Source organism: Syngnathus typhle, linkage group LG4, assembly GCF_033458585.1.
Source record: "Syngnathus typhle isolate RoL2023-S1 ecotype Sweden linkage group LG4, RoL_Styp_1.0, whole genome shotgun sequence".
In the NCBI taxonomy this organism is placed as follows: Eukaryota; Metazoa; Chordata; class Actinopteri; order Syngnathiformes; family Syngnathidae; genus Syngnathus; species Syngnathus typhle.
The window spans coordinates 9,214,679-9,240,159 of record NC_083741.1 but is presented as its reverse complement, the minus strand read 5'-3'; the positions used below and the strand labels follow the sequence as shown (position 1 = coordinate 9,240,159).

The window sequence follows — 25,481 nt, the reverse complement described above, 5'->3', positions numbered from 1 at the left end:
ATACACGCACGCGCACACAAAAAGACATTAAAACAGCTGTAAATTGAAATCATAGACCATAAAATAAGATGTGAATGTGCTACTACGTACATCAAAGGCACATCTCTCATTAATTATGCAAAATAAATGCAGACAGAAGTCAGTGAAGTAATGTGGAGGTTACCCTAATTTAAATGAAAACGATGGACGAGTCAGGCTGACTGCTATGTCATGTTTCATATGACCACCGATCCATTTCCAGTTTAATATATTTTTTTTCCACTTCAATATTTGGGTGGCTCCCACATAATTCTTTCACGTGTTCTGTCAATGTAAACACAGCCATAACGGACTTGTCACTTGAAATAGGAAAAATGGAAATACAAAAAAAAAAAAATCATTCGACTTGGGCATTAAAATGAAATCATGCAATGAACTTGGAGTGCAACTCCAGCTTTAGTTGTGTTCTTTACAAGTTGTGTGGGTGGTGCATACAATGTTTAGCGCTCTAAGTCAGAAGTCTCAAAAATTCAAAGTTTTACACATTTTATTATCCATTAAGATCTGAGTTTCTCACACACGTGCAACTCAATAAAGACAGGATCAGTTTTTATTACTAGAACTAATTTATTGTTGGTTTTCTTCAATCAATGTTGCACAATGAAACCGTAAAACAATACAAACCACTAAACTGGTCTTGTTTTCTTACACACATACAATATATGTGGACATTTATACAAATGTATAAACTGGAATTCCAGCGAACAAATGTGCAGCGACATTTCAGTAATGATCCCTGACAATAATTCACCTCATATTTATAACCTGAACTGTGTAAAGAACAATAAAAGCAGTGCTCAAGTATAATTGAACACGCGCACAAATGTGGGATCTAATGCTGATCACTTTGGAAGTGAAGCTCCTTTTTGCAATAGGTGAAGTTTAAAAATTGGAAATGCAATGTTTTAATGACACCACCATGTTGACCGTTTATGAGTGAAGATTATTGCCGACGTGAATTACAAATATAAAAGCAAAACCAATCTGCTGTGATGTGAATAAATCATGTATGGGAGAAAGCTTCACTATGCTTCACGCTGCTGAACTCAGAGTGCAGGTGTTGGAGTCAATCACACCTCCAGCGCTCCACTTTTATTTAATATCGAAACCCCTTTAAATCGTTTTGACAGCATCGATACAGAAGATACATTCTGTTCAAGCAAGCATGTTTTACGACAGTGGAATGAAAACAGTTTGTCACTTTCTAGGTAACAGAACCCGACCCCTGAGTCGTTCAAGTGACGATGACTAGTGGGAGGAAGATGAGGATGAGGAGCTCATCGGGCAATGGTGAAAGCAAGACAGATTTAGATGAAGGAACCAAAAGGTCGTTCAACGTATTTTCATCAACCCACACCATCAACAGCGCTTGACCAACAATGTGTGACAGGTCCATCAACAACCATAACCATATTGACATCATCACATTTGCTTGCTATCATCTGGCTACATATCAAGTCCAATAATAATAATCAACACTTCTTTTCCAGCTAAAATATCACAGTAGCTTTTCAGTTTACGTACAGATGTCATGTACTTTTGTCTGCATACTACCTTTCATACATTCACTTTCCTTCTTTCTCGACAGATTACGTATATATAGCTACTAAGACTGACCTCAAATATTAAGTTCCTAAGTACAATAGCATTATATCACCATAAGACAAGAGAATAAATTACTTGGGAAATCTCAGCATTATACGTACAGACAAAGGGTCTCAGCAGGAGATGAGAGATGAATGCATCGAACAATTTATCAATTCTCAATCTTACGGAATGGTAATTTGGTGCCACAATGGTTAATAACACATCATGTAAAAGGTATTCTGAGCAAACGTTAAGTGTGCCAGGTTGTGGATAGAAACTGTACTGTGAATACTTCAGTCTTTCAAGAAACTTTGTCATTCAATTCACAAAGTTTGAGCAATTAGTTCTTTTACAAAGCGTTTGACTCTTATTGAGCTTTTAGGCTTGGAGTGGTACCCTCAATGGTCATGCCATTTAACACATATTCTTATTTTCTGTATATTTCTGAACTCGCAACAAGGTGGAAATTTAGCGCTGATAGAATATGTTAAATAATTTCAGGTATGGAACTTGCCTTCACTGTAATATATAAAGCTAGAGAGTCTAACATGGATCTTATGTTTACAATGTTTTTTCCACTATAATAAACATAAAATATTAAATCAATTCTGCAACTGAATAAAGTGATCATTTGTCTTTCTCCCCACAAATACAGTGTCGCTAATCAAACCACCATATTAAAAGCATGGGTCCATGAAAAAACATTTTATATATCCCAAATTCAGTAGCACCATACCAGCACTCGAAGTGTGTAAAGTGGAGATAAACTGTTTCCACTACTGCATTGCTTATAAGAATTTTGTTAAGATTTGTAATGGAGCAGAATTTAAAGACACCAAGTACTGTTACATTTACTGTATACACTGATACTAAATGCTGTGCTATTCGTACCAGAGCCACTGGAAGAGTTTTTTTCCTTGACGGGGCCATGGTGGAACTAACGATATATCAAGTTTCTTTTTCTTACAAGCCCCAAATTCTTGAAAAAAATCAGATACAGATTCATTATATATTGTCTTCAGGGGATGGGTGGAAACGGGCCAAAAGCTCAGACCCCGCTAGCTCCACCACTGCCCCAAGTACTCTTCTAAAAAGCCAAATTCCCGAACCAAGGTAATGGTGAATGGGCTAAAACAGGCTAAAAAAGAAATGAAAAGAAATGAAACTGTAACCTCTTTTTTTCCTCTGTTCTCTTGACTAATGGCCGTAACATCAGTCAGGGAGCAAACAGCTTGAGCTCATTACATCTTACAGGTTGCAATATACAGCCACCTAACAACCTGACCTGTTGGAATCTAATCACCGTAAACATGATCATCACCGTGGTACATTGCCAGTGAATCTGGTTAAATAAACAGTGTGGCATTCAAACTTGACACATCCACTGGTGCCGCATGAGCAATTTCCTGTGAACCCAAAATTACAATGACTAACTAAATAATACTGGAGGACACATGAAAGAAAGGACAAAAAAAACTCAACGCTTGATTGTAATTTAAATCGTATTTTTTACAAAATCTTAAATAGTCATCAAGGCTGGAAGAGCCTCTGAGATTCCACATCACATCAGTGGTTCTTAAATGCCCAAATAGAGTAAGTATTATTTGTAGATGCTTTTTTTTTTTTTTATACAAGCAAGTGATCCAAAAATGATTAAAAAGATGAACAAACGGAAATAGAGATTTACAATGGCTGGCTAATGTGGGGACGTATAAAACTCTCATTTAGAATGTCGTGGATGTTCAGAACATATAACCTGATAATTGTATGAGTAAATGTTGTTTTTGACAGTTTGCCAACAGAATGGGAACAACCTTACACTGACAATAGTAACTTCTATGTTTTGTACTTTCAGTTTATGTGAAATTAAGTGTGCATTAATTTCCAAGTCAGTGTCGAAATACAACTTTGGGAGCAAAATGCAAACACAATACCTTTTGACTTCTAATTTATAAATGTTGTCTTCTCTTCAAAGACATGCTATTTAGCTGGCGATCAACTTTGCAAGTTTTGAATCATTTTAAAGCGTTTTACTTCAAGCCTGTGGCCAAGACCACACTTTGAACCAAAGGCACACGTGCTTGCCATACTATTCAATTAGCTTATGTGAAGCAGGAGTCATTCTTTAAGAAACAACATAAAGATGAAGGCCAAATGTATGACTGATTTAAAATACGCTTTCAATATAATGTGATGGATAAAACGAGGGTTAAGGAACACAAAACCCAAGTAGTGTTCCTGATGCTTTGCATTTAAGAAGTTCACAAGATGTTCTCAAAAGGATGGACCTATGAATATAAAGTATGTTGATGTTTGTGCATGATTCACTCTGAGCAAATAAATGAAACATAGTTTCTTCATTTTGTGTGTACTGAGTTTTAAGTCCCACCCACTTTACTTTTGACAGTTTATTTATTCAAAGGTAAACAATCACCAGTGACAAAAATAATTTTGACATTTTGTGATGTGAAAAAAAAGTCATTTGAAAAAGCCACACATTCAATTCAACTAGAAACTAAACAAGAACCGAGACTGTGATGACTGGTGCATTAAAGAGGGATTCAACATTGTGTGTGTGTGTGCCATCCTGACTATTTCACCATCCAGTGAATGCTGACTATTTGCATATACAGTATTTACATTTGTTTGTACTGTATATGAGTGTAGTTGTGTTTCTACTCGGCATGTTTTCATTAAGACAAAAAGAACAGAAACTACTGAGGTAGATTACCATGATGCATTTCAAAGCGAGACCCTGTGATGCCACTGGACCAAGAACTGTGGAGAGACAAGAACTGCCGAATGATGACATCCACCTCCCCCATTTAGCTTTTTGTTAGAGATCATTGACATCCCGCATAATTCTGTTTCTGACACCAGTATTTACACAAGACAGAAGGACAGTAATGATGATTTGTGGAATAAGTTAAAAGTAGGCTAGCGTGATGAACAACCATCATGTCTCGTCAACGTCTTCATTTTCATTTGATTTTTGTAAGAAGCTTACTGAGATTGAAGATTCAATGACACTGAATAAGTCAACATTTTGGCCAAACAATTTTTTCCCTATGTTGAGAAAGTTAGAAAATGAATCTGCTAAAACAAAAACATTAAAAACATTTTAAAAACTCGAGGAAAGGCAATTCGTTCAGTATTCAAAAATAACATAAGGATTGCTACGATCAACTCGCTACCGGTCCTGGATGCATGTAACCCGCCTCTCGCCCAAGGTCAGCTGGGATAAGCTCCAGCTCACCCGCGACCCTGGTGAAATGGACTGGTGTAGAAAATGCATGAATCAAGGTCATGAACAGACTTTGTCTGACAACCCAATGTGTAAAAAGAACCTTAAGTGTATTTAACCACGCTAGCATGGTTCTCAGGATTTATTTGAGCAGCCAAAAGAGGTGGCACACATTTTGTTATAAGAGCAATGTAAGTCCCAGTATGTGCTGCTACACTGAATCTAATAACCTACTCTTCGTTACAATCCAATTAATGCAGCGCCATCATCTTTCTTATCCTATTTGTGGTATGTAAATGATTGACCAAAATGTTGACCTATACTTGCAAAAGTGGTTAATACGTCTTGGCAGTTGAATCAGATTTGTGCTTGTTTTTAAAACTAAACAACAAAACTAAAAATTGGACTTGCACATAACATCTACATTGATACACACACAGTCATACCATTAATTTGTGTCATTTTGTGGTTGTGCAATTGAGCATTAAATATCACATTGAGCAGTAAATTGTCTGGAAAATATTATGTCCATTGCAGCTTACGTTTAGGAGTGTTTTATTCTATCTGCTAAAGGATCTATTTACCTCAAAATGTAAAACAAAAAATAATAGTAAAATAAGCCTTCAAAATGGAACAACAGAGCTAAAATCAATAGCACATGACATCACATACATTACATATTGCATGTGGAACTGAATATGTTTGTATCCACAGACACCAAATTCTTCAAACTGAGGAGATCAGAACCAAAGATAAACTACAACAGTGACATGAACAATATGTTGAGGTAGAACACTGACTTCAGCATTTGGAAGTGCTTTATGTTGGATACTCGTTTTTCATTCTGCTTCAACAAGCACAGGAGGAGAGAGCATTTTTGACATCTGAGGTAGAGCGGCACCTGATCTTCTAATTCGGACCCATCGGCTTCTCTGCATGTACAGTTAGCGTGAACACAGGGGAAGATAAAGTCCCTAAAGGCTTCCCACAACACATTCATTCCGGCTGAGGTAGGTTTTTGTTGAATAAAAGGTTCACGCATGCCTAGAACCTGCATGAGGGCCCAGAATTCACAACGGTGGGGAAAAGAAGGTCCTGAGACAAAACTGACTGAGTCCCTGGAAGAAGGTTTCGGTCTTCTGTGAGCAACAAGATGACATTTTTGCTATGTTTCAGCAGGTACCTGGCGTCTTTGATATCCACAGAAGAGTAGTCCAAGAACCACTTTGACAGAGAGATGATAAAGATACAGTAGATGCAAGTATATTTTTTAAACTAAAAAATGATATTATCTTTGTATAACAAGGACATCTGGGGTCTCTCTTCTGTGTGCTGTCAAACACCAGAAAAAAACAAACAACCAGACAGTGAGAGTAAAGAACACTTAACTGGTAAGCCTGGCGAAAAACAACTCCCCCCAAAACGAGTTCTAGACTCTCTAGAACATTTTAACTTACCAATAAAAATCTTTGCACAAAATGCAAACTACTTTGAAAAGAAAACCTGAGTGAGAGAGAATCTGAGTGGACACTTGGTACATTGATTAGCCTTGGTTCTGTTGAGCCGTTCGTGTCGCAGGCGACGCTTGGAAATGCGTCTCTGTGTCCTGCTCCACATGGAATTCATCCAGTGGTATTGTGGACAACTGGGTGTCATTTGGCGAGAAGGTCAAAAGGGTTGTGTCAGCCTGAAAAAAGAAAAAGATTGTTTTAAAAAGTCTGTTTTGATTTAAACGGATTCCAGTAAGAACTTTATTGATGGACTACGGAGTGATGTTGGAGAGACCACCTGAGTGGGGCAATGTATTGTGCCCGTGGATCGAGCGGTTGGTAGAGGAATGAAATGGCATGATATTGATGTCATTTTATTTTCAAGCTATTTTTGCCAGCAAGTTATGTATTTCACTTCACTCTTCACTGCGCCACACTTACTTTTTTTTTTAATAGTAGCTCAGTGGCCCCTAGCCTGAAATTTTAGGGGTGTAAGTATAAGATGTAGGGGCGCACACTGCAAATCAACTTGTATAAATGTTCACATTTTCCACATTCTTACTATACATATTCCTGATAAATGGGCTGAAATGTGATTTGACAGCAACAAAATACATTCAATCTTGTCACCACCGCTCTATGAAGACTCACCACGTGTGGGTCTTGCGTGTTGGATTGAGGGAAGAGTCTCTCCAGCTCGTTGCTGTCAACCACTTTGTTCCCTTCGGCGCTGCAATTGACCTCCATTTCTCTTCTGTTGGCTGTGTTCAGCCCAGAGCCCTCCTGGGAAGAAGAAGCTTCCAGCGCTGTACTCTGTGCCGCCTGGGGCGTGGCCTGAGCTGCCTTACACATCATCAACCTGAGGATTACCACGGTCACAATTTCAAACACTCGTCTACACTTGTGACATGGAGACATTAATCCTTAACATGGGTTATTGGAACACACCTGCCACGGTAGCTGAACACCAGGAAGAGCACACAGAAGATGATACAAGTCACTCCAATGTGAATACCAATTATGATGCCAGTGGTGGATGTTTTGCTCTGTTCATCTTGCACACAGTCACAGGAGGCATCTAAAACTGGTGAGACAGGACACATTAAGTTCCAACAAGTGCACACGTTAAAGTGCATCACAGTACTAGTAAAGTACATTTGTGCCAAGCAATTACCAGATTTCTCCAAAGCCTCTCGGAGTGAAACAAAACGCATGGTGGCATTGCCATCTCCGTGTTGGTTGTATGCCAGCAAATTTATTTCATAAACAAGTGAAGGATCTGGACAAAAGACACATGGCAGATATTCGCACAATGAGTAAAGTACTCTTGAAAGAAACATCCATAATATTACCGTAATTTCCGGACTATAAGTCGCGTTTTTTTCCATAGTTTGGGTGGGGGGGCGACTTATATACATATATATGTTTTTTTTCACTTTTAGGGGCATTTTATGGCTGGTGCGGTTTATACTCCGGTGCGATTTATAGTCCGAAAATTACGGTAATTAGTTCAAGGAGTAATCTGTTGAAGCTTCTCACCCAGCTGAGTGATGTTGTACTGGGTAGCATTGCGCGGTAAGAAAATAGGACCAGTAAACACTGCCGTGTGGGCTCTTCTGTAATACAGCCGAAAGCCTTGGTGTTGTCCCATCTTGGTGGAAGCTTCCCACATTGCTTGCACGACACTGCTGTTGACAACTTTGGCAAAGAGAGAGGGAGGTGCTGGAACTGCAACACAAGACAAGACATTATCAAACTTGGCCAAGCAGCAATGATGTTGACTACCGTATTTTCCGCACTATAGGGGGCATCTAAAAACCTCAAATTTTCTCAAAAGCCGACAGTGCGCTTTATAATCCGGTGCACCTTATATATGGACCAATATGGATTCGTGGATGAAGACTAATTTATTAAAGTAAGCTTTACGTGTTTATTTTGTGTGTCGTGTGATATTAACGTTTGAGCAATGTTGAGTCACTGATATATTGTTGATTGTTTTCACTATTTCGAGTGTTACTATATTGTGATTGCATTAACGTTTGAGCAACGTTGAGTTTTTTATTCTATGCGATTTATAATCCGGTGCGCTTTATGTATGGACAAAGTTTTGAAATGAAGCTGCGCCTTATAATCGGGTGCGCCTTATAGTGCAGAAAATACGGTATTTCTTTGAATTCTACTTTTAAAGTGTGTTGGATTGGGGCATTGTATTTTTCGTCTTTCAAGTAACCTCTAAAATAAAGTACAAAAAACAAGACTCATGATTGTGGATCTGCTAAGGCGCTTTTAAAGAAAGGCACAGCAAGTCCAAAGATGTTGACACCATCACTCTGCCTCTTATTTGGATCTCTACATAGTGCAACAATACTTGGACATCCTTTTGTGGATTTGTGGATGAGGTATAATAAAAGAATACAAAAGTCTTTGCTGTCTTTCATTGCTTTGACTAATGGTATGACGGGTGTATTCTATGTTTAGTTTTCTGCACCTACCTTCCCCATGAGTGATCTCTGTGGCACTGTCCGATGGCTTGCTGGCCCCGTGGGACGTGTAGGCTTTGACGTAGAAGGTGTAACTGGTGGAAGGCTCGAGATCGCGAATGACCTGCTGCAGCGTCACCTTACTGACTGCCTCCTCGTACTCCATTTCCATTGAGTCTGATTGTGAGCAATTAGAACGATACGCCATAAAAACGGATGAAGTCGCAGAAACATATGATTAAAATTTGATTATTCTTTTGCATTCCTGTGATATTAAAAAAAACTCTAGAGAGGAAACAATATATGCATTAGTTTCTATTACAGTTGAATAGTTATCGCTTATTCACTGGATTTGCTGGCTGGTAATTAATAGCGAATCTACTTTGGCCTTGGTCTCGGGAATTTTAGCCAGAGGTAGAGATGGAGGCGTGTTATTGCATATTATTGCTCTTAATCCAGAGACACCCAACCATAACTGCGGTCTACCTCCAGCCCTAAACTATCAGGCTATGCCATCCTGAAAGTGTAATTGCACCAACCTTATTGAATCATGCCTGGGGCCTCAAGGGAGATCAACTGAGAAGAGCAGCTGGGACTGATCTGAAGCTATATAATGTACGTATTCTCTTCTCCATACTAACGTTAGCAAACGTGGGACCAATTGCTTTGATCATTAAAATGTTTTGATGAAATGTATTTTATAGAATACATTCCACTTTCATTAGAATTTTCACTGCATACCTCTAATTGACTCTTAATTTTGCAAGGTGGGATTTCTGGCATTAGTCATGCACTCGCATCCTTGCAAGTCATTTACATTTTGCTCTCCGGCTTTTGATTGCATCCTCACCTAGCGTCCTGCGGATGTGGAGCACGTAACCGATGATGTCTTGTGTGTTCTGATCGGGCTCCCTCCAAGACACTCGGATGGTGGTAGGTGAGAGGGCCTTGGCCTGCACGTTGGTGGGCACACCGGGGAGTCCGTCAGCCCAGAGCACCGTGAGACGAGCGCTGGCCTGCGTGGAGCCGGCGCTGTTTTCAGCTATGCACTGGTAGATGGCCTCGTCGTCCTGACTGATGCTGTATATCGCCAGTGTGCTGCGAGGGGGAGAAAAATGAGCTTCATTATCATTTGGATCATAAAATAGCAGTAGGTGTATTGTTGTCTTAATAATATGAACCCATATGAGCTTTGGGTGGGTCTGATTCACCAGTATGGCTTCCCTTTTTTTTTGTCCTTAAAAATTGACCTTATTGGGAAGTGTAGTTCCAAAGTTCTGTCGTTATCTTTTGACTCAAATAAGGCAGAGGGAATAGACCAGCAACTATTGCATTTTTTTTAATTGCATTTATCCATTACAGTCAAGTGCCATCAAAAAGGTACGTATGGTGGGAGCCGTGGATTGAATTTGAAGGTCATCAGGTGTGTGTTTAGCATAGAGTTTTTCCACTATGCAGTATATGTAATTGACCGAATTGGTACTGCCAAACTTGGAATGTTTATCATTGTGAATGTAGTTAAAATGAAGAATGAATCTGAATGAAAAATGCACGTACAGCACAAATATTAAACCTTATTAAATTGAGCTAGTGTAGCTAATATGGCCAGGGAGTCTTTGTGCTGTTATGTAAGCTGTTTTCTCACTTACAGCCAATGTCAAAGCAAATCCTGAATTCTCCCTTCACATATGGTATAGAAAGCAGAAAAAAATGAGCGCCACCACCCACCCCTCAAAAATAGAATCTGTGCAGTTCTTATGCAAATGGTAAAACAAATCAACTTTCACTGTGTACGGGCAGAGGGTTCACAGTCAAGGCAGAGGGTTCACAGTCAAGGAAATTGTCATGCACGCTGCACGCACCTCATCCAGAGCATATATTTCAACCTGGTTTGTCATCTACTGGAACTCCCTTTGGAGCATAAATCGATTTTGGAGTTTCAAAAAAAAGCAATTTGCCAACATCAGTGAGCCTTTTCTTGTGTACACACACACCACGCACACACACATCCACACGTATACACAGTTGTTAAGCACAAAGCTGAGACAAACACAGCTTCCCAGACAAGCTAAATCCTTTTTCCTCTCAATGCTTTTACTTGACAATCTCGCCATTCTATCACTGCCACTGACTGTCGATCACGGCAGATTTCTCCTTCCTGGATTGTGAACTGGCTGTACATCAAACAGTATACATGTTTGTGTGTGTGTGTGTGTGTTTGTTCTTGACAAGTATAGAAATGCAAAACAAACCTGAGTAATACAGGCGCAAAAATCAAATACATATATGACGCAGTTTACCATATTTTCCAGATTATGAATCGCACCAGCCATAAAATGCATAATAAAGAAGAAAAAACATATAAGTCGCACCGGAGTACAAGTCTCGTTTTTTGGGGGAACTTTTTTTGACAAAATCCAACACCAAGAACAGACATGAATAGGCAACAACATGTTAAACGATACGGTATGTTAACGTTACATAAACACAAACGAGGAACTGAGAACGAAATAACTATAACATAAATAACAAGTTTATCAAACCATCCGTGTCACTCCAAATCATTAAATCCATTGAAATCTTCGTCCTCTGCATAAACAACGCCGCTGCTGACTCCGGAAGTACATGCAGCGCTGACGTCGGACTCTTCGTCAGTTGCGGTTCCAATTATTCCACAGGCCTCTATAACTATATATAAACTATATATCAAATAACTATAACATAAATAACAAGTGTAGCCGTGTCACTCCAAATCCTTAAATCCATCAAAATCGACGTCCTCTGTGTCACTTATAAACAACTCCGCTGACTCCGGAAGTCAGTGGATAGTGGAAGTCAGTGGATGAGACTCATCGTCAGTTGCGGTTCCAATTATTATACAGGCCTAGAGCGCCCTTGTGCGGTTTAAGATGGACATAACATGTGAAGTGATGAGTAATGTGTTAATGGTTTATTTTTTGTTTGTTTGTTGTATGGACTTATATGTGGCACTTTATAGTTTTATTTGGGTTTTTTTCTTATTTCTCTTTTTTGTTTTGGATGTTCGAAATAAAGACATCAATCAATCAATCAATGATCAAGTAATAATGTGTTAATAATTTAATATAAGTCGTTCCTCATTATAAGTCGCACCCCCGGTCAAACTAAAAAAAACTGCGACTTATGATCTGGAAAATACGGTACTTCAATTGAAACAGTTCATACAAATAGTACATTATCATTTTTCGAGGGAAATGTAAATTGCAGGCTTAGAATTTTTGTAGATTTTTCGAGGGTTTTACAAAAAAAATGCAATGCATTTCAACAGGCATCAATAGTACACTGATTTTAATGATTCGCCGGCGAAGGTCCATTAAATAATTTTAAGTTGTAATATGGATCTATGTATTTAACAGTAGATGACAGACGTCAAGTTGCATTTGCACCAGTTTTTATACCCACCCTGTACTACAGCGTGATTAGGCTTAATGTTTTTTTTAATTTATCTTTTTTGGTGTATTTGGAATGACACTCAGGATAGTACCTAAATGGTTTTAGAATTATGTGAGTACATTTTGTGAAAAAATAAATAAATATTTTTTTTCATGCACCTAATGTAGGTTTACTGTTCTGCAGTTTTGTGCCATTCTTGAATGGTAATTTATATTCACGAGAGCGCTTGGCACTGTGGAAAGCAAAGCCACAATATGTGGTTATTGTTGATGGTTCAAACCCTTTGTCATAGAAGGCTGGATCTTTTCTAAATGGAATGTGAAAGTATTATGAAAAATGAAATATGTTATGAGCATGCATTTTGCATGTACGCGCGTATTTTGTTCATATGCAATGGCATTTTTTTCATACATCTAGCTGGGAAGTGTGTGGTCCTGTGAAACCCACCCACCCCCGGTGTCAGTAAAGGAAAAATTGTGGCATCCTCCATCATTCAAATTGCCCATCCCTGAGTTACTAAAATGGAAAATATGGTGCCTTGACTGATAATGCCAAAATGTGCAAAGGCATTATCTTCAGCACCATCAAGATTATGTTGGTCTTGGTCACAATTGAATTACATGAAACACAAATTCATTTAGCCATTTAACTTAAACAAGGGCAGCAATATCCTTAAGTGTTTGTTTTTCACATTTGCGGAATCGAGTTTCACAACAATATTGTGATAAAGTCCTTTATTTTCTGTAATGCAATTAAAAAAACAAAAATGTCATTCTGGATTCATTACAAATCAACTGAAATATTGCGAGCCTTTTATTATTTTAATATTGCTGATTATGGCATACAGCTTAAGAAAACTCAAATATCCTATCTCAAAATATTAGAATATCATAAAAAAAAAACCACATTTTCACAACTCTGGCAGGATCATTTGAACATTGCCCGATATTATATGTATATGTATGTATATATTCCCTCAAAACACACAAATGGGAGCGAAAAAATGAGCTTTATTCAGAGTATATAATCCATTATTTGTGGACCTTTGTATTGGGCGTTTGGAAAGTGGCCTTTTAGATTAGGCATGGATGATCCAAAAGTGCTCTTCTTAGTCACCAAGCCAAAATGAAGATGTAAATGATTCATTTTCCTTGTTAATTACATATAATTACATCATTACTGTTTCTTATGATGGACAGGATAAACTGTGCAATGGAGGTGTAATTATACTCTTCTGTCTGCCAGGCGGGTTGAATTGGCTCAAAAAGTACTTTTACATTAACGCCCTTTCTAAGCCAATATCACCTCTGACCTCAGCGCTGGCCGCAGTCTCCAGTCCTCCAACAACCGCTCAACCATCACACCCTTTCATACCAGCAACGGATGGAGTGATTGTAGACAGGCGACGTGACCAGGCGTCAAAGATGAGAGAGGGGCCGCCGGGGAAGCTCGACCTGATACTGTTACCAACACACCCAGAGAGTGTGGGGGGAATTCAGGGGGAAAGCTAACAATAAAGTGAATTTCTTTTCAGCAGGTACACTATTCCGAACCTAAACACAATGATACTGTGGATGTGTAGGTTTCAGAAATACCGCATCTGTTGGCAAAAAGTCGGTCCAACATTCTGAAAGGAACTTTTGGTCTTCTCCACATTTGGAGCACAAGGGAGAAATGACGTGATTGTCTTTTTGTTGCCTTGTGCAGGTATTGAGCTGTACCATAGTGAGACATAAGAGTCTGTACGGTATTTTGAAGCATTCCAGTTAATCACAGGCATATATTATATATTACCTTTGGTGATCTTTTGTCTTATGAATATGAGATATTTCGGTGACAATTTGCCTAACCTGGAAGTAGGACATCTCAAAATGACAAGAAAAACTCATTCAATGTACTCAATAGTAATTACTACTACTTGAACACTTTGGACGTGTACATGGAAATATGTTGTAATTTATTTGACATACCAAAATCAGAAGAGCCACACGTCAACTCAAATGGCAGAGAAAGATGCACTGAGAAAGTGGGTGTGTTTTATCTGCTAGGGTAGTACAGGGGTGGCGCCTCACTTTGTGATGTCACAAAGTGAAGCACCAGTCAATTTCTAGGATCGGGCAGGGGCTGCTACTCAAAGAGGTAGTAATGTGAGCAGGAATGTTCCAAGATGAGTGAATGAAGGACATTCCCACATTGTTTTTGGTTAGGAATTGGCATTTTGACATGGCTAAAAGGTTAAAAAGTTGATTTAACGTGATCATATATTTGTAGCTCACCAAATATTAAACAATCTAGATCAAGTGTCATTAATCTCAGTTAGGTCAAGTGTGATTTGTGAATTTTTATGTTTGATGCTTAGATTTTTTGCTAATTATTGTTTGATGAAAATTCAAAAGTTGGCATCTTGCTTGGGCTAGCTATTGTTATACTTTGTAAAGCTCAGTGGTGGCTGATGAGTGCGCTGATTATTTCCACCCAAAATGCTTCTGTTTAAAGTAAGTGTTAGTCATGCTACAGCTGTAAATGTAAGCCACATTCTTTCCTACCAGGAAAAAACTACCAGAGGGATAAATGGGATCTGGCGGGCTTATGGCTAAATCCCTCTTGGGTCACAAATATCACACGAAACAGCAATTGAGTTTTTAAAAAGGCAATCGTCTGGTCTTGATTATATGTTTGTCACTATAAAGTATCCCAAGTTGGAAAGAAACAGATGGAAAGAGTGAAAGACAAAGTGTTTGGGGGAATGGGGGGTAGGGAGTTGTTTGTTTGTATTGCATGAGCTCCAAAGCCAGCCTGTCCTCTCCTGACAGGATGACACCATCATTTACCCATCAGTTCAAGGTTGTTTCACGGATTGATGCATAAGGCCAGTGTGTCTGACAGTGGGGCCTTGACTCTGTTGTTCCATCTCTGAGGGCGTGTTTACTTGCCATTGTCTGTGAGCAGCACCCCATAAAAAAAAAACGGCATGGCTATTCCGAATCCAGCATGAGGGAATAGGACAAAGAGAGGAACAGGAAGAAAAGGTGGGGGGAAGTGTTAGGGAGACGGTCAATGAGCCGTCTGTGGTCTGAGAGGAGGGAAGGGCCCGGTGGTATGACTGATTACAGCCAAGGTGAGAGGTCAAGGCCAATGCCCAAGCCCTATGATTCATGTGGGCTACAAACAAGAAAGAACTTCTCTTGGTGAAAGAAAATGAGCTAAAAGAATGAAGAAGAAAAGAAAGAGCCTTTTAGCGTTTGTGAAAAAATGTGCAGTTTTCAAAGAAGCCTGTTACCTCTCATGATAGTCTTCAAAAAGAAACCACTCCAACCGGTTTCCTTTCTTTCCAAGTGCTACAGAGACCAATAGAATTTTTTTTTTGTAATGATGGTCAGACAGCCATTCAGTCCAATAGTCTCAAAGTGTGTCAATATTAAACAAGTGTGTTTTAATATGTATTAGCAAGCACGCAGATGTATGTGTGAAGGTGTGTGAGTTAACATGTGTCAACACGTAGCAGTGAGAACAAACAGCTTCCCCTGAGTGGCTATGTGTCCGTTTACATAAGCAGCCAATCGGGTATGAGCTGACACCACATTCAGCATTTGCCTCTTGTGTAAAGTGCAAAGGGCAACACATTTGTGCATTTTTATGGGAAACTATGTGCTCACCAAATGAATAATAGCATTGCTGAGATATTAGTGTACATATAATGCTTACTCGCTTTTTTATTAATCTGTGCATGCAAGAGTGTGCGTGAATATAATCGATTCCCCTTCCTGCCCTTGTCCGATTTCCTCTTGAAGGTCATGAGGGATGAGGGGCTGAAGGGAGTAACATTGCGGTTTGCGTATTGTTGCATAAACATACACGCCCCCTTCCGACCGTACATTAATTGAAATTGGTCGTTTGCACTCACAGTATATTCCGGCTTCCCTGTCATAAGAGACCAGAGGCATCGTCCTGCCCTGAGCTGTTGAATACAATTTACATATGATTACTTTTGTTTTGGCTTGGCTCAGGAGGTAAAATGCCTGGCGCCATGATTTCCCATCTACTCTGCCTCTCTGCAACACAGCAATAAAAGCAATCTACATTACAGAGGCTGTTTGAGCTTGAGGTAAAACTCATCTTCCTGTCCATGGCCCTTACCAGAAAAAAATGGACTGTTGTAACCTGAAATCAATTGCCGTGCAAAATGAATATACAAACAAATAATACACAATAATATTGTCAGATACGTACTGTAGATTATATATTCGAAAGTAGTACTGGTTGATTATGCCAAAATCAGGATAGATATTTTTGTTCCAAAGACATGACATTTTTATTATCTGGCTTATTGCTTTGCGACTTACTAAATTATTTGCAAATAACATATTTGAGCCACAACGAACTACTGGATGAAGCAACTCAGAAAATGTAAAATAACTTAAATAAAGGTTATACTGAATCTATAATCGTTTGAATTATTTGAATCGAGCAGAGGACACAATATACTAAGTCAGTCGTCGACCTCCACAAAGGCCAACCAATTCTAAACATTGTCTGATATGTTGTGTTCATAATATATTGAGGGATACCATTTCACTCCATATCTGCTGCTGGCGGTAATGGACATTAACAATTGGGTAATGCCAAGCACAGAACTTTTTTGTTACTGCAGTACCATCTTTTGGATCTGCCGGAGGCTGGAGCACCAACCCAGTTTATCTCAATTCAAGCAGAATGTAAAGAACTTGAGAATCAAAATTTCTTTGGACATTCTCACCAGTGACACCTAAGAACATCACATTTCCTGGATTGGAAAACGCTTTACTATTACTTGGACATGTTTTTATTGCCCAAGATACAAAGTCTATTTGTATTGCGACACAAGGGAAATTTATAAGGTAGAAATATAATTCTAAATGACAGAAAGCCTTTCGCGGTCAAGTAGCAGTTTAAGAGCTAATAAACTAATAGTAGATTACAAAATGAATCTTGATTCCCATAGCAATCAAAGACTAGTTTGTGAAGCATGACATCCACAATATAGCAGGTTCATAGAGGCAAGTAGAAACCCACTTCATCTTCTCATTTGCTCATTGTGCCCACTTATCATTTTGCTTTTCCCTGACAACAAACCATGGTCCTGGTCATTTGTTTTCTTCCACTCTTCTTTTCTTCTCCTTGACTAATAAAGTGTAGGCTGGAGAAGGGGAGTGGGAGTGGATGAGTACATGTGAGTGATGGTGATGTCTGCTCAATGTACATGCTGCACTCCACTCCAGCTATTGATCTTTTTTATGCATATGCAGTACACCTTCTACGTTTTCCTTATGAATAATAAAGCAATGAATAGTGGTTGGTTTCTCCCATGGCCCAAACAGAAAAAGCGAACCCTGCATGGAGTCATGTGTTACAGAATGCACGAAAAAGTATATGTGCTGGGGCTATGAAACACTGCACAATATTTACAATAGTATGTTTTAAAAAATATTGGTCACCTTTGTTTATTATTTCTTCCGGATGCACCAGTTCCACTTGGAATGAAGGCAATATTATTATAGCTCATGCATTCATTCATTTTGTACCGTTTGTCCTGTTTGTGATCACAGGCAAACTGGAATCTATTCTAGCTGACTTTGAACGAGAGGGAGATTACAGGTCACATACCGACAAACGACCAGTCACACTCAAATTCACACCTATGGGCAATTTAAAGTCTCCAGATAACCTCTAGAGGTGTGGGCGGAAGCATTACATCTCGCAACACAGAGAAGCACATGACAAACAAATTACACATGCAGAGCAAGGTACCAGAGAATCTCGGCCGCCAACTGCTAACATCTCCCGTGCTGCCACAGTTCATGCAAATACATGGTAATAAAGGAAGGTGGGTACAAGCTGGTACAATGTAAATTAATCATTTAAATTATCTTTGAGATGCATTTGCAATGCCACGTTCCGTAAGACAATAAAGCAGTCGCTGCAGCATGTGGACTTTATCGTGCGAAAACATGCTCCTACAAAACTCATTGCACTCAAGGGGACCACCACGGAAAAACATCCAATAAGGTGTACGCACACAAAGACATGCATTAAACAGCCAGGGTAAAATGGCCAAGTTGATGGAGAAATCCCACCCAAAGGAATTTATCACAACCAGGCAAAGCAAAATAGTATTCTTCAATGTCCCAAATGTTAGTTTATTGCGTCATTAAGATCTGCACACATGTTCAATTTTGTTACTTGCCTACTTACCTGTTGTTGTTCCTGAGTTTGATTTGGCCATCAGGCTCCAGGATCTGGCCGTTCTTTAGCCAAGTGAGCTGGGGCTCAGGTTCACCCTGGGCTTGGCAGGTGAAGATAGCGGTAGTCCCCACAGGACGGGCAATGGACTGCGGCGGTTGAATAAACTCTGCAGGAGCTGAAAATGATATGCAAATGTCAGAGAAGGGTCTCATCAAAGGACACTACTTGGTAAAACCAAACAAATGTGATATATTGAAGTGTTAATCTCACGAACTACTAGTTATTACCTCACAGAAGCTCTACATTTGGTTTAAATGTTTTTTTACAGTTCTAACTGGTGTCAGCTAGTATTATTACATATACATTATCCATCCATCCATATTCTATACGGCTTGTCCCCACGGGGGACATGGGTGTGCTGGAAACTATCCCAACAGTCATCGGGCAGTAGGCGAGGGACACCCTGAACCGGTTGCCAGCCAATCGCAGGGCACAGAGACAAACAACCATCCGCACTCATACTCACATCTACGGACAATTTGGAGTGCTCAAACACCCTACCATGCATGTTTTTGGAAACCGGAGTACCCGGAGAAAACCCACGCGGACACGGGGAGAAAATGCAAACTCCACACAGAGAGGGTCGGAGGTGGAATCAAACCCGCACCCACCCTCCGGACGTGCTAACCGTGCCGCCTATGATTACAATGTCATACTAATGTAAAAACAGGAAAATAAAAGACAAAGAGGTGCAAGCAAGAGAACATTTGTTAGCCCTAATGTGCTTTAAAACACTTTAACAAATGGAAGTAAACTGCAGTTTCATCATATTATGTCTCCCCCATACTACACGCAAGCACCAATGGTCAATTAGAGCTGATAACTTATTCATATAGAGCAAGGCAGGGACTTTATAGATACTTTAAATCACATTAAGTAATTACAGTTACATCTGCCGAAGTTTAATTTTGGTTGCCTTGCTTTAATTAGAATAGTGATTTTTAACTATTGCGCTGAATTATTTATGCCTATGCTTATTAATAAAATGGATTTTGATGATATTTCTCAGTTCACAGAGTGTAGAAAGCTGCAGAGGATAATGTTGGAGTAATGCCTCGTGGTCATAATTATCTAATAGGACCTGGAAGCATGCATGTTAGCAGGGTCAATAGTTCTTGTGAATCCTGATTAAAAAAATATCACAAAAAAATTACGGTCCCCTCCCTGAGCTGTCATCTTATCCTAGGAGAGGGTTTTGTGTGTCCCAGTGATCTAAGATAAGTTGTCGGGCGATTTATGCTCCTGGCAGGGTCACCCATGACAAACAGATGCTAGTTTAAGAGATCAGACATTGTACGGTTCATAGACCTCTAAAACCTTTGCACCTCACTTTCCCTTGCCTAGACGCTGGCCACCGGGACCTCCACTGGAGCCAGGCCTGGAAGTGGGGCTCATTGGCAAGTGTTTGGTGGTGGTGGTGGGAGCGCTGCACCCATAGGGCCCAACCGGGCACAGCCCAAAGAGGCAACGTGGGTATCCCTCCCCATGGGTTCACCAAGGAGGTCATTATCAGTATCAGACTCATTATCAGACGGTTGTGGTGTAGAAGGAGCTGAGTCGAAAGGTGAAGGTCTCAAGCTATTGGTCAATCTATGTTCCTAGCGTCACCTATGCTCATGACTGAAAGATGGATGGATGGATGGACGGACGGTCAGACGGACAGACGGACGAACGGATAGATCATATATGGTTTGAGCAACCATGCTGTAAATTGAACTGTCAGAATCATATCGTGGCACACCTGTTCATCTCTATGAAACAATGAGTACTGTATTTTCTGGACTATAAGTCGCAGTTTTTTTCCTAGTTTGGTTGGTGGTGCGACTTATACTCTGGAGCAACATAGGTGTGAAATTATTAACACATTATTATATCATTTCACACGTTATTTTCACACTAAACCGGAAGAAGGCGCTCTAGGCCTGTGTTGATAATTGTTTTGATTAGTCTGACGTGAGCAACGTAGAAGAGGAAGTGCCGCATCTTCTACTTCCAGTGTTAGCGGAGTTGTTTAAAAGTGACACAGAGTTCATTGCATTTATTGATTTGGATTTACATGAATGGTTTAGTAAACTTGTTAGCATGTTATTTATGCTATAGTTATCTGAATAACCCGTTTGTTTATTATGTTAACATACCAGGCATGTTCTCAGTTGTTGTTGATGGGTCATGTAACGTTAGCATACCATACAAATATTCAGCCTGTTGTTGCCTTTATTTTATTTTAATTTTAAATGGTCTGAAGATGACGTCTGTTCTTGTTGTTGGATTTGATCGATTAAATTCTCCCCAAAACTGTGACTTATACTTCAGTGCAACTTATATATGCCTTTTCCTTCCTTCTTTATTATGCATTTTATGGCTGGAGGGACTTGCACTCCAGAGCGACTTATAGTCCGGAAAATACGGTAACCTAGTAACTCACAAAGTGATGGACAAAAGAGTGTTTGACCAAGAATGAGAACATACTACAAAGTACTTTGACACATGCAAATCAGTAAAATTTTCAGATAATAGTAACACATCAGTTCCGAACCTTTGTAGTTTGTTCATATACACAAAGTAAACACATGGAGACATTTTAGCCAATAGTTCTATAGTGCCTCATGCAAACATTTGAATCCATACCAACAAATTCCGACAAATGTGTCAGGATTTCCACCCACGTTTGCTGACAGCATTTGTGAGGCCTTTTATTAGCTCAGTATGTTTTCTACCTTTTTCTGCTTCTTTTGTTGTATATTATGGCATGAACTTAGAGGGCTGTTTCAGGGGTGAAGGTCAGGTGGAATTCAAAGGGATATTTATTTGTACCTGTGGTATGTGTTATATCATCAGCAACATCCATGCTATCCCTATAGCTCTTGCAATTCACTTTGCAATTCTCCTTGCATTTTTCCTGTCTTCCTTTGCAATCCAAACACTTTATAATTACCCTCATAAATTTACTGGAAGAGCTTATTTGTCTGGTCACATAATATTCCATGTGTAATTTCTATATGACATTATGCAACACAGTTGTATTAATCCTATATGGATTTTGAATATTCCTCCCAAAACCCCCATGCACAGCCAGGTTGCCAAACTTGCTACTTCTCTCTCAGCGGCAAGCAGGCACAGCTCCTTAACCCCACCCCTCCATCCCCACTCCCCTATTGTGTTGGGCCATCTGCCATGTGACTTAGCAGCACAAATAAACAAGCAAGCTGTCGCTGATGTGCCCGCGCATCCAATCACAGTTATATGGAGCCGCTTATCAGACTTTCCAAGCAAAACCTAAATCAAATGTGATAGACTAACGCTGTTCAAAAAGTCAAAGTCTGCTTTATTGTCAATTTGTTCACATGCCAAGACACACAAAGACGTTCCCACTGTTGCGATGCGCATGCTGCCCGAAAATATGCACATTACAAAAAAATGTCAGACTTCCAAAACACGAGAATCCAGCCATAACAATTACAAATCATGAGTTTTGAATGAACATGTGTGGTGTGCAAATTCAACACATCACGCATGAACTGAAAGTTGCCAGGGGAGACAAGAAAACCTGCAAAACCTTTGATATCAAAAGGATGTCTTGACTTGTGTGCAGTCCAAATGGCTTTTTGAGTATTTAAGGTTGCCAATCTCTGTTCTAAAGCCATACTCCTCACGCTCATATATTCAAACTTCACAATCCATCTTTTTGCAACAGAAATCAATATCAAAAACACAGACAGTAGCACATAATTAACATCTGTTTCCCCCCTCTAAGGATAAGATGATTGTCTTTGACTTGACAGGAAGATAAAATGAAGTATTGACCTGGATCAATACTAACTACTAAAGCAAAGTGTGGACCTGTTTAATCAATGTAAGAACAGAGTCAATGAAAGATGTTTCCTGCTTGGGGACATGTCATGCACAAGGATGCACATATCTGTCCTCATCTTAGTGGTCAAAACCACACTTATCTCTCACCTTGTCAATATGTCAACTTGCGCCATCACATGCGGATGACGAGTTGAGAAAAGGAATAATCACAGGGTTATTGTGTGTCGAGGATTAATTAACAGTACAGCAAGTCAACTGTAATCAGTAATGCCCTTGTGTTTGCGTTTCACAGTTCTCCAAATGATCCAGATACCATTAAAAGCTAGCACTCTTGGTTGCCTTGGTTCCATACAGTCTTGGCTTTATTATCTTGTGACTCTGTGACTCCATTGTACATGTCTTTTCTTCAGTCCACTTTCCGTATTTTCCGGATTTTAAGGCGCACCTAAAAACCTAAAATTTTCTCAAAATGCGCCTTGTAGTCCGGTGCGCCTTATATATGGACCAAATTCCTAAATTTAAAAATGTCCCAAGCATTGTGTCATGAAATCAATCATAAGTGGCCCGCTGAAGACTATGAATCGTGAATCAAAAAGAGTATGGATCATTATTTTGTGATTATAAAGTCATTTGTTGCGTCTGAAGTTGAAATAAAAAAGATAAAACGGAGAATGATTTGATTTGGATTAAAAATCTGACATGATGCATTAATGGTGCTCCTTATATAAGGACAAAGTTTTAAAATGGGCCATTCATTGAAGGTGGGCCTTATAGTCCGGTGCGCCTTATAGTCCGCAAAATACGGTACTTTAAGAGTAAACTACACTTCAAAAGTGTAGGGGTCCTGGGGCAAAAACACAAACGTAACTTCCAGCACTTTATTTGGCTTATGTGTATATTTATTTGGCTGGCAAAATAAGCTTTTGAGTGGGGTAAGGAATGGATAGGGATTCATCTCACCATAAAGCATACTATCAAGTATAATCATACTGCAAATGTAGTTTATGAAGCAGACAAGAGCATGCAGATACTAACTTGCATGAATTTTGACAATGTGACATTCCTTTCCACCAGGACTCACCTTGAACCACTAGACGGCCCTGAGCAGTCCTCCGCACACGGGTCCCTGGTTTGTTAGCAGCACACACATAAACTCCTGAGTGCTGCACGCCGACATCAGAAATCATCAAGTTTCCGGTGCCAAGTACTTGGATACCCTCCACACCGATGGGACGTCCATCTTAAAAAGAGAAAAGGAAAGCAAGCAGATATTTGAGAAAACAAGGTGTTTCATAAATGACCTTTGCCAAGGGTGCTTTGTTTTAATCAGCATGGGTTATACTGCTGCGTGATCAACCTTAGGTGTTCATCTTCTTTATTATAATATATTTCAATATTTATGAAGCTAGGCTTCCAAATAGAATTTTAGAATAGATATAGCTTACATACAATATCTCAGTCAAATCAGAATGATCTTGTGTTGTTTATTTCCATTTAACATGGGCAGTCAAAATACAATTTTCAACAAGTTTCTACATTTTAGATTCTCTCAACGTTTATACCTTAACGAATGCTGCACTTGCTGAGTGCCCTTCACTTATATATATATACTATGACAAATCTTCAGCAACTTGTCTTATACAATTCAAGGATGCAACTGCTCGTGGCTGCAGTGCTTTTTTTTGTCTTTGAATGTACAGTAGTTGAGAACATACAGGTGATGTTTAGATAATGTGTAGGTCGCTGAGATAGAGATGATAATCAATTCACATTCTATAAATTCTTAGTATTGGATAGACTAAAATGAGTCAAGAGCTGTAAGAATAAACCGCTTTTCAAATGCTATTTAGTTAGTTTATGTTTAATCTCCTTCTTTCATGTAGTATCTCCAAATTAATTGAGGTGTTCAACCTTTCTATCTGCAACAGCCAAAGAGCATGTGGTTAATAAGTGATGTAGACATACAGATTTTAGCTACAGTGATGACACTTTCAGCTGCAATTTCTACTCCTAATATCTTTGCTTCGAATAGACCGCCGCTCTTGCTGTACCTACATGATAAGCAATCACTTTTGTCTGCTCCCTATCTGCAGTCCCCACTCCAACAATGACTTGTGCCTGTCTCTGATATTAGCAATGTGGCAAAGTCAAAAGGGACCTATTAAATGCCTTTTCAGAGTGAAATTCCGCAGCCTGTAAAGTTCGCATACAAATGTGTAAAAAGTCTATTTAACTGTTTGACTGACAATCAAACTTGTGGCCCATTTCAAAGAGAGGTCACACAGAAACTTTGTCATCTTGTAATGTAAGGTTATGTCCAAAAAAAAGTGGGTCGCATGATGGGTCCAGTGGTGAGCACGTCTGCCTCACAGTCAAGATGTCCTGGGTTTTAAATTGTGACCCAAGCCCTATTGTGTGGACTTTGCCATTTCCCACTGTGCTCGTATGGGTTGCCTTTGGACAAAAGACTCCAAATTGCTAGGTCGAAAGTCTTTAAATTGATCATAGCTGTGTATGTGTGAATTTTTGTTTGCCTACAAGTGCCCCATATAAGGACAGGACACATAGAAAAAGGACGTACTGATAGTTAAAATAAATGTAAACCTTACAATACCAACCAACCGGCTGACCGAAACATTAGCACAATAATGAAATAAAAATGTTGATAATCTTCATTATTGACAAAAAGTTATAACATTTTTGTGTTTTATGAGGTCCGACAATGCTCAAATTGGAGCTAAATAAAATGATTATAAATTATAATCATTCATACGCTAGCTGCTATTTATATTATAATTTATAATATAAATAGCAGCTAGCTTGAATGGTGCTGGGGCAAACCCTGCAGTGCCTGGCATTATAGTGTGGTTATTGTAGGTTTCTGTCATAATTAACTCCCCGCAATTACCCGCTAGAACGCAAATATCAAACCAGCTTTGTCTAAACAATAGCACATTTATTCTTTCTGCCCCTATTACGGCAAAATCTCTTATTCTCGCGTTGCCTCAGCCAGGAACTAATTCACTTAGTGTCAGAAAGGAGAAAGCTGGAGCTCACAGGGTGTGGCGGAGCTCGATGAATAGGAACAAAAAACTCCGGCATTAAGCAATGAGC

General features: G+C 39.4%; 1 protein-coding gene across 1 annotated transcript in view; it reads right to left on the bottom strand.

Moving 5' to 3' along the window:
• Positions 1-3,185: 3,185 nt before the first annotated feature.
• igdcc3 (immunoglobulin superfamily, DCC subclass, member 3) overlaps positions 3,186-25,481 on the bottom strand; it is a 54,195-nt gene continuing 31,899 nt past the window's right edge. The window contains exons 6-14 of the mRNA XM_061277541.1: positions 23,449-23,607; positions 18,504-18,669; positions 9,691-9,938; positions 8,853-9,017; positions 7,900-8,088; positions 7,535-7,639; positions 7,309-7,444; positions 7,012-7,219; positions 3,186-6,557 (exon numbers count right to left, since the gene is read on the bottom strand). Coding sequence (XP_061133525.1) covers positions 6,414-6,557; positions 7,012-7,219; positions 7,309-7,444; positions 7,535-7,639; positions 7,900-8,088; positions 8,853-9,017; positions 9,691-9,938; positions 18,504-18,669; positions 23,449-23,607 — 1,520 coding nt within the window. The 3' untranslated portion in view covers positions 3,186-6,413. The remainder of the gene's footprint in view (positions 6,558-7,011; positions 7,220-7,308; positions 7,445-7,534; positions 7,640-7,899; positions 8,089-8,852; positions 9,018-9,690; positions 9,939-18,503; positions 18,670-23,448; positions 23,608-25,481) is intronic.